This window comes from Octodon degus, unplaced genomic scaffold (genome assembly GCF_000260255.1).
Source record: "Octodon degus isolate 3935 unplaced genomic scaffold, OctDeg1.0 scaffold00067, whole genome shotgun sequence".
In the NCBI taxonomy this organism is placed as follows: domain Eukaryota; kingdom Metazoa; phylum Chordata; class Mammalia; order Rodentia; family Octodontidae; genus Octodon; species Octodon degus.
Genome location: NW_004524643.1, coordinates 7,444,335 through 7,454,410, shown reverse-complemented (window position 1 = coordinate 7,454,410; position 10,076 = coordinate 7,444,335). Strand labels below are relative to the sequence as shown.

The 10,076-nt window shown below is 38.2% G+C and overlaps 1 protein-coding gene across 1 annotated transcript in view; it reads left to right on the top strand.

The window, feature by feature from the left end:
- The window catches only part of Psma1 (proteasome subunit alpha 1), a 12,955-nt gene extending 5,093 nt beyond the window's left edge, over positions 1 to 7,862 (top strand). Inside the window, exons 6-10 of the mRNA XM_023719387.1 lie at positions 958 to 1,028; positions 1,165 to 1,294; positions 4,174 to 4,253; positions 6,012 to 6,122; positions 7,505 to 7,862. Coding sequence (XP_023575155.1) covers positions 958 to 1,028; positions 1,165 to 1,294; positions 4,174 to 4,253; positions 6,012 to 6,122; positions 7,505 to 7,561 — 449 coding nt within the window. The 3' untranslated portion in view covers positions 7,562 to 7,862. The remainder of the gene's footprint in view (positions 1 to 957; positions 1,029 to 1,164; positions 1,295 to 4,173; positions 4,254 to 6,011; positions 6,123 to 7,504) is intronic.
- The last annotated feature ends 2,214 nt before the right edge of the window (positions 7,863 to 10,076 follow it).

Genomic DNA, 10,076 nt, shown 5'->3' with positions numbered 1-10,076 from the left:
GGCTGGCATGTGCTGGGGGATTGAACCTCGATCCCTGTGCTTTGCTAAGCTTGTTCTAAGTAGGTGCTTTAGACCACTGAGCCATCTCACCAGCCCTTGTATTACTTTTTAAAAATATAATACATATTATAGCTACAACTGTAAAAAGTTTAAGGCATTATGTTGCTCTTTTATTAGTTCCCAATTTTAGCCAAACTATCCAAGCATTTTTTTTTTTTTTTTTTTTGGTAGAACCGGGGATTGAACTCAGTTCCTTGTGCTTGCCAGGCAAGCACTTATTCCACTGAGCCGTCTCCCCAGCCCCTATCTAAGCATTATTATTAGAGGATATTTAAATTTTATTTTTGGTTCTAGAGACACCTAAGAGTCTTGGACCACTTCTATCCAAAACAAAAGAAGTTTTACATGGAAGAGATGACTTTATTGGTGCCCGTCTTTGGGATTAGTGCAATCAAACAGATTGTAATGTTAGGCTAAAGAATTGTCCTATTTTATGTTCCTGTGGTTTATATAACAATTAAGAAAGATGCTAAAGATGTTTATTAAGGGCTGAGGAAATAGCTCAGTTGAATAAGTGCTTGCCTGGCAAGTGCAAGGGCCTGAGTTCAATCCCCAGTTCCGAAAAAAAAAAATATGTTTATTAATAATGTTTAATTTGAGGGGGCCAGGAAGATAGCTCAGCAAACTAACACACCTGCTTAGGCATGCCTAGGTAAGTGCAAGGATGGGGGTTCAATCCTCGGCACCACTTGCTGCTCCTGAGCTAGCCAGAGTCTGGACATAGTAGCCAATGCCTTTATCTCAACACAGGGGAGGCTGAAAGCAGGAGAATCACCATAAGTCTAAGCTGCATAGGGAGACCCTGTAACAACTAAATACATTTTTTTAAAAATCTTTAATTTGAAAATAATGGCAACAATTTATTCTTTATTAGAGCGAACTCTTTAACTAATTTAGAGACCCAGATACCAACACAGCGGTATGGCCGGAGACCTTATGGTGTTGGGCTGCTTATTGCTGGTTATGATGTAAGTTCATGGAGTCCTGTTACATTTTAGTGATTTTTTTTTTTTTAAGTGAATAAGGTGTTTTTCTGATTTTTTTTTTTTTTAAAAGCTCAACTGAAGTCAAGAATTTATGTGGTATACTTCTTCCCATTTGTAGGATATGGGCCCTCACATTTTCCAGACCTGTCCATCTGCCAACTATTTTGACTGCAGAGCTATGTCTATTGGAGCCCGTTCTCAGTCAGCTCGTACTTACTTGGAGAGACATATGTCTGAATTTATGGAGTGTAAGTGATAGCTTTGCATGGTTTGGTTTTGATTTTGCCTGTTTCAGTCTTTACATGGTAAACATATAACATCCTAAAACTGCATGATAGGAGTTTTTTAAAATTTAAGCCCTTGAAGTGTTTATGTTTCTGGCACACATACGAGTTTTTATTCCTGGTTACAATAGTTTTAGTCACCAATAGAACTTTTACAAAATATACATGTATCCCCAACCTTTATAGTTCATGATTCATTTGGTTTAACCTGTGTCCCAGATAGAATTGAAGATGACTGTACTAATTGCTGCTTGCCATTTGTAAGTTATATTTACACTTGCAGTGCTTTGTGATTTTGTTCCAATTTTAAGTCACATGTACATTTCTTCATTAAGTACTCCATAAATAGCAAACAAAAGGCAGAGAAGTCATGGAAAAGAAAGATAACTGATATAAAATGATAGATCAGGTTTTCAGGTGTTTTTCCTCACACTGGAAGTAGAGGTAGGATCAAGGCTAACATTTCTCGTAGTTGGTTTACAAGTTTTCATGTGATAATACAGTATTCTGTGGAGGAAATGTTTGGGGCTCAGTAAATACAGAGAAACACAATTTTCTCATTAACATTATTTAAAGCAAACTGTATGAGATGGCAATAGGCTTAACTTTTGGGAAAACAAGTGCTAGCTGGATGTAGTGGTACAGGCCTACAATTCCTGGTGGGAAGTTCAGGCAAGATCACAAGTTTGAGCTCAACCTATGTGGTTTAGCAACTTAGTAGAACTCTCAAAATAAAAAAGGGCTGGGGTGTAGCAAGTGGAAAGGCTCTGGACTCAATTCCCAGTACTGAAAAAAAAGTCGCAAGTTCTAGAACCAGGTAACCTTGAGAAATACCAGATTAACACTGAATATTTTAAACAATGATAACTGGTTGGCAGTTCCCATTATCACCCCATATTTGGAAATTGGCAAAGACCCATGCAACTCATCACGCACTTACACTCATAGCTTAGACTTAGAACAACACGGGAGGAAGTGCGACTTCCTCATGCACTGTCCCATCTCGGAAGGGGTTCACAGCATAGGATATTGCTGCCCAGGGAAGTGCATCAGAAACCCAGTATCCAAAGTTTGATTGACACTTGATCACATGAGCACATTCCTAACACATCCCAGCCTGAATAAGAAATTACTAAGAGTTTTACTGAATATGTAGATTATTTTAGAAAGTATTGCTCCTGTTTTAATACAGATCCTAATCATTTAGGGTAGTTCCACTTACAAATTTTAAACTTTATGATAATGTAAAAGCAATATAAATTCAGTAGAAAATCAACTTTAGGTTTTAAATTTGATCTTTTTTCTGGGCTAGCCATATGTGGTAAGATACTATTTCATGATCCAGGGCAGTGAGCAACAGATCTCAGCAGTCCACATGATTAGTCACAAGGTTGAACAACTAAACTGTGATATTAAGTAGGTTAGGAATATTAAATACATTTTTTAACTTATTTTCAATTTACAGTGGGTTTATCAGTGTGTAACCCCTCATAAGTCAAAAGACATCTATCTGTACAAGCCTTCTGATCTCTGAACATCAGATAGCTTTTCCTTTACTTAGGTCTTTAATTTTTTAATGTTTTATAGTTTTCAGTATACATGCTGTGTGGTTTCTATTAAATTCATAAATATTTGGTATTTAAAGAGAATTTTCTTAACTTTATGTACAGAATGTTGAACTACAGTTGATTCATATATATTGATCTTGTGTCCTGCAGCCTTGTTGAACTCACTTACTAGTTATGGTAGTGTTACATTGATTGAATTTTCAATTATTAAAGGAATTTTGCATTCCTGAGTATAGGTGCCACTTGATTATGACATATAATCCTTGTTCTGTGTTGCTGAATTTAGTCTGTAGTATTTTATTGATTTTGTTTGTTTGTTTTTTGGTTTTTTTGTCTATAATCAAAAAGAAAATTAGTTTGTGGTTTTCTCTCATGACTTTATCTGGTTTTGGTATCAAGAGTGTTTTAGTTACTTGTTTCATTGCAGAGACCAAATACCCAATGCCCAAAGTTAAGGGAGGATGGGTTTATTAGGTTACAGTTAGTAGAAGTTTTGGTCCATGGTTGGCTGGGCCCAAGGCAGCATGACTTGGCTGAGGGGCAACCCAAAGGAGAAGACAGCAAAAGCAAACAAGGGCAAGCAAGCCCCTTTGTCTCCATTCCGTTGTGCTTATCCTACAGTGGGTGTAACACTCACACCCACTCATTCAGAATAACTAATTGGCTGTGAGAAGATAGTGTGGCAGATGTAACTTAAAATTGGATGATCAGTGGGGCATGGTCGAATGTGCCTATGATCCTAACCCTCTGGAGGCTGAGGCAGGAGGATCACCAAGAGCTTGAGGCCAGCCTGGGCTACATAGTGAGCCTAATTGCAGCATTGGCCCATGAATCAATCACAAACTCTAGACTTAACTACCTCTGAGAATACCTAAGACTGCCTAAGGCTTTTGGGGGGACATTTATATACAATCTACAGCACAGGGTTAGTTATACTGAATAAGTGAGATATGTCTTTTTATACAAAGGGACTAGCATTTCCACAGGACACATTCTATACAAGTGTGACTGGTGCTAATCAGTTAGCATTTTTATTTAACCTGGCCAAAGGACAAGTCAGACTTAGTAACAAAAATTACATGTATTCGTACTAATTCAGTTATAGTCATCAGTGTTGGTTGCTGTTAGATTATATGACTAGCCTACTTTTAAACTTTTGGCTGTTTTTATTGGGGTAGGTTTAGTGTGTATTACTGCAATTTCAAACTGTAGACTTCATAAAAAGAAGGATGGTTTGCTGAAATGAAAAAATAATTGTTAATTTATTACATGTAGGCAATTTAAATGAACTGGTTAAGCATGGTCTGCGTGCCTTAAGAGAGACACTTCCTGCAGAACAGGACCTGACAACTAAGGTAAAAAAACATTTTTCCAGTTGTGGATGTTAACATTACAGTTTAGTTTTCTATTGCATGAAATGTAAGTAATAGAAGAGTATATACTTACATTCTTTAGTTTGGGAGATGGTTGTCTTGGCTTATTTCTCTTGAAGCTATTCCCTAAATGATCAGATTGTGAAATGTTATTTTTTTTAAATGTTTCTTTTTGGTATAGAGAAATAAAACCAGTAAGTCTGGTATAGAATGTATCCCCACCCCTAGAGGAAATCCATGTTTGTATTCCTAATATGTTTTACAACTATGTGTATATTGAGCCCTTACCAGTACTATGCTCTAGGCATTGGGATTATGGTAAGCACAACAAAGATATTGACCTTCATTGTGCATATATTCTGGTGAGGAAAAAGAGATTGACAGCAGACACATATGTTAATTCTGTAGTATGTTAGAAGGTGACAAATGCTGTAGGAAAACTGGCTATATGAAAAGAATGACTATGAAAAGAATGGCTATGAAAAGAATGACTAATTGGCTTTGAGAAGATAGTGTGGCAGATGTAACCTAAAATTGGATGATCAGTGGGACATGGTCGTATGTGCCTATGATCCTAGCCCTCTGAAGGCTGAGGCAGGAGGATCACCAAGAGCTTGAGGCCAGCCTGGGCTACATAGTGAGCCCAAATGGTAGCTTGGGATACATAGTGAAACCCTGTATTAAAAAACCAAAAAGAAAGACTGAGTGAGATGATCAGAAAAATAGGAGGAAAATTAGAAAATGATGCATCCTTAAATTAAAAGCAAATGAAACTTTCAGGGAGGAAAAGATTAGAAATGGCTAATAGATCAAGAAAGTTGGTTTAGCAGTGCTGTCTCCAAGGACTTGTCAAGACAGTCTGACAGGATGGTTGGTGCCAAAGCCTAAGAGGAATGGCATCTGGAGAGAAGAGAAGAGAAGAGAAATTGGAGATGGCTCTTGGGCGATGTTTCTGATGCAAGTCCAGAAAAATGGTAGTTGAAAAAAGATACAGTAAGGGTTTCCATTGTTTAGGTTTTTTAAGATGGAAGAAAAGATATATTTGCTGTGTGGCTCTGCAAGGTATTGAATGTGAAAGGAAGCATTTATGCAGGAGAATAATGAGAAAAACTGTTTAGAACAATATCTTTTAGCAATACACTGGTGGGGAGGTTGACCTTAGGAAATTGGACTGCTCATTCAGGATAATAATAAAGACGAGAACATAGAGACGGGGACAGGATAGAGTGGATGCAAGGGGAGTTCGCAAGTGTTCTCTTCCAGTTGCTTCTATTTTCTCAGCGAAGTAAGACCAAGATTTTGGGTGCAAGGAAAAAGAAGAATTATAAAGGACAGTTGTCCAATAGCAAGGGAGATTGAACAATGTAGGAACTGGGATAGGATAATCCAGAAAAAGAAGCCAATAGGCCTAGTTGAGGCTAATAATCATAATTAAAGTGAGATTAGTCAGTATTATAAAGCCATTTTGCTATAGTCATTGGGTAATTATTAATGTCAGTGTGAAGACTTTATAGCCTAAAGAATCTTAATATAAACAATATTTCTATAGGGTTAATCACCCAAAAGTGACAAGGGCCTACTAGTCCGTTTCTTTTTTCGTACATATAAGTAGCTTTTCTCAAATTCAGGCACTCAATTTTTTATTTTGTGATTTTCATTCATTTTATTGTAGACATTTTTCTGACCTGAATTCTCTTTTTAATTTTTACATTTCTTTATATTTACCATTTCCTCCCTCAGAATGTTTCCATTGGAATTGTTGGTAAAGATTTGGAGTTCACAATCTATGATGATGATGAAGTGTCTCCATTCCTGGAAGGTCTTGAAGAAAGGCCCCAGAGAAAGGCACAGGTGAATGAATCCTAACACAAGCGGCTTTATTTCTGTCCTAAGCTGCTGTTCCTCTCGCAACTGTGTAAATCTACCATTGTTATCTTTACTTACTGAAATGGGCCCATAACTTAAATGGTGGTTGAAAAATTAAGAACTGAATAAAGGAAAATATTGAGGGGGCAGTGATCTCCATAAACACAAAAAAGGGAAGGGTTAATAAGTTAGATATATATTGCTATGTAGTAAGCTCCCCACGAAATTCACACATGTAAAACAGCAGGCATTCTCTCTCAGTTCTGTGGCTGACATGGGCTCAGCTCAGTGGGTCTTTTGCCATTCGCATTTGGGTTCTCAGACACTGCAGTTAGATGTGGGGTGGGCCTGGAACATCCAAGATGCCCACTTACATGTCTTCTCTTGCACTCAGTGTCCGAGAGGGGCAGCTAGAAGGCTGGGTCCTCTGGTAGATGGCTAGACTTACCCGTCATGAATTATGACAGAAGCATCAAGAATATTAGTTTAAAGAAAAATACTGGGTATGATGGTGCACACCTGTAATCCCATCACTTGAGAGGCTGAGGCAAGAGGATTGCTATGCGTTCAAGGCCAGCCTGAACTGCAAAGGAAGACTATCTCCATTAAAAACAAACAAACAAAAAAAACACAACAGAAACATTACTATATCTTAGGTAAAATATGAGTCTTTTAGCTAGATGTTTATAATATATACACTTGGAGGGGCCGGAGAGATGGCTCAGTGGAATAAGTGCTTCCTTGGCAAGCACAAGGGTCTGAGTTCAATCCCCAGTTCCGGGAAAAAATAATAATAATAACAAAACAAAAAAACAAACAAACAACAACAACAACAAAAAAATATATATATATATATATATGGAAAGATACTGTTAGGCAGACTTCGTTGCACACACCAAACCCAGCACTTGGGAGGCTTAGGAGGCCTGCTGCGAATTCAGTCCTAGCCTCCGCTATGCAGTGAATTCTAGGCCAGGCTGAACTGCGTAGTGAGGCTGTGTCTCAAAAAGAAAGCACTGTTGGGAAGAATGTTATGAATGCCATGTAGCTGATTGGTTTGAATGTATTTTTACTATTTTGTTATTGGTAAAAGGGAAAAGGCCATCAAAAAATTTACTGAGTGTATATTAAACCGTACTAATAACAAAGATTTTTAACTGTAGAGGAAGACAAAGTATGGTAAAGTTATGGAATTGTTTAGTGATTTGGGGTTCTCAGAACTTACATATGTATATAGATATATATATAGAGAGAGAGAGACAGAGAGAGGTATCTCAGCCTGTTTCTCATTTTTTTTACACTATTTGTGGTTAGAAATGTATATTGATTACGTGTTCATTTTACATCTTTTTTTCTTGCCTTTTAAGCCTGCACAACCTGCGGATGAACCTGCAGAAAAAGCTGATGAACCAATGGAGCATTAATAAACCAGCCTGTGTGTGTATTATCAAATATGTAAGAATGCAGGAACACACACTGATGACAGTAATCTATACTTTGAACCAAAAGATGCAGAGTGTGGAGTGGTATGTTTTAGGAATCAGTCCAGATATGTTTTTTCCAACCAACCTTCCTGAAACCATATAATGAGGTGCAGTTTTCTTTAAGGGGATCTGTATAATCATTTTCTAAAAAGTACAGATATACCAATGTTTTTATATGAAGAAAATAGTGTCTTTGCAGTTTTAAACACATCTGTGAAATAAAACTGTTTCACTTCCTGGTGTGTTCATTTCTTTGTTTTTTGTTTGTTTTTAAGTAGTTTCAACTATTAATACTAGTATATGATTGCAGCTAGTTTATTCTGCCTAGATTTTAGTGATATGGGAAAGCACCTTTTTATCTACTATAGTTAAAATTTTCCAGTGATTAAACTGACTACATAAAAAAAAATTACAGAGATTTGGTTCAGGTTGAGCATGGTAGGGCATGCCAGTAATGCCAACAGTGGGAGGCTGAGGCAGGAGGATCACTTCAAGGCCAGCCTGGGCTATGTAACGAGTTAAAGGTCAGCCCAACCTAGCCAGACCCTGTTTCAAAAAAAATCTATATAGATCTGGTTCAGGATACAGATTTCACTACACAGATTTGGAGAGTATTCTATTTAAAACCTAAGAAACCACAGCTTTCAAAAAAAATACAGTAAGGGGGGCTGGTGAGATGGCTCAGTGGTCTAAAGCACCTACTTAGAACAAGCTTAGCAAAGCACAGGGACCGCGGTTCAATCCCCCAGCACTACATGCCAGCCAGCCCCGCCCCCTGGTGGGCTGAGCTGGCCACACAGTAAGATTGGGCTGGAGTGTAGTTTAGTGGTAGGGTGCATGCTTAATTCACTGTAGGCAGATCCAGCCCTTGTAGCACCGACAAATGGGAAGTGGCAAGATAAATTACCATGTGAACAGGGTGTTTGTCCAGCCAGTAGATGGCAGTAACTGATCTCCAGGAACCTTCACCCAACTGAAAAGGAACACTTAAACATCCTCTTGTTACCCAGCTCCACAGCGTAATTGTAGGCCGCCTTCTGTTATCCCATGAGCTGTACACTCAAGTTTTGTTTTGTTTTGTTTTGTTTTAATGAACAGAATGTATTTATTAGAAAGAAAGCCCCTGTCCAAGAAAGGGACGGAGGGGGGCCCGAGCGGGTAGTTCCTGGGGAAGCTGTCTCTTCCAGGGACTTTTATAGTGTACACTCAAGTATTGCAGGACAGTTTTCTATCTTAGTTCATGCAAAACTAAATTACAGCAAATCATTTGTAAAAATCCAAAATTCTGATACTTTAGCCTAAAGTTATTTTATTCTCTAAGATAGTATATCTTTTTAGGGAGGAGAGGTTTATATATGGCAATCCAGATTTTAGACCTCATTCTGATTAGCTGCTATTGTGCTCGCTTCGGCAGCACATATACTGATTAGCTGCTATTACTAGCTTTGGATAAGTTATGTAGCCCAAGGAAGCCCATTGGAAAATTGTAGGGTTAAATGGAGAATATATGATGTCTTATAAACTCAAAATTTCATAAAATGTTAGCTTAATTTTTTTTTTCAGGTTTTCTAAAATATAAAAAGGTTTGGTTGTTTAGATTTGTTAATTCTGGAATAGAAAATGGTAAGAACCTCCAGCAGACTTGTTGAAGGAAGGGCAGCTGAGTACATCCTGGAATGTGTGAGATACCTGCATGCTTTGATGGTGTCGTGGGTCTGCCATTTAACCTTGAGAACAGTCCCTAAAAGCATGTGGCTGTCTGAACTATAACAGGTGCATCAAGCACATGTAATATGTAGAGGTACAAAAAGAGCAGTAAACAAGGTGCTTTCCCACCTCTCCCCACAGTGGGGGTGTGTAGTGGGGAGGGAGCATAGCAGATAACTCCAGACCTGTACCCGTAGGTCTCTTTCTCTGGGCCTTTCACTGTGTCAGCCTGTCTGCTGGGTGCTTCTGTAAAGTTACTATCTTAGGGGCCAGAGAGAGAGCTCAGTAGAATGAGCACTTGCCTGGTAAGTGCAAGGGCCTAAGTTCAATGCCCGGTTCTGCCAAAAATAAATAAAAATAAAAAAGTTACTATCTTTTTGTGTGTATTCCCTCAGTATTAGCTGCTATTTGACTGTAACTCAGCTGGGAGGGAAGAACTTTTGGGCACAATTTCAGAAGTTTTTGCAATATATATGTGGCTTAGTCTTACACTGACTTTGTAATTGTTTCATCTTTTTAAAAATTGGGCCAGGGAGATGGCATGCGGCCAGGGACATGGCTCAGTGGCATAAGCACTTCCCTGGCAAACACAAGGGCCTGAGTTCAATCCCCTGTTACAGGAAAAATTAAAAAAAAAAAAAAAATCAGTGCATTTGTGATATATAAAATGTTCACTGTGGGTAGTTGGTACATAGGCATCTTGGTACATACCTGTCTCGTTTTGTTTTTTGTTTTTTGTGGCCTGCTT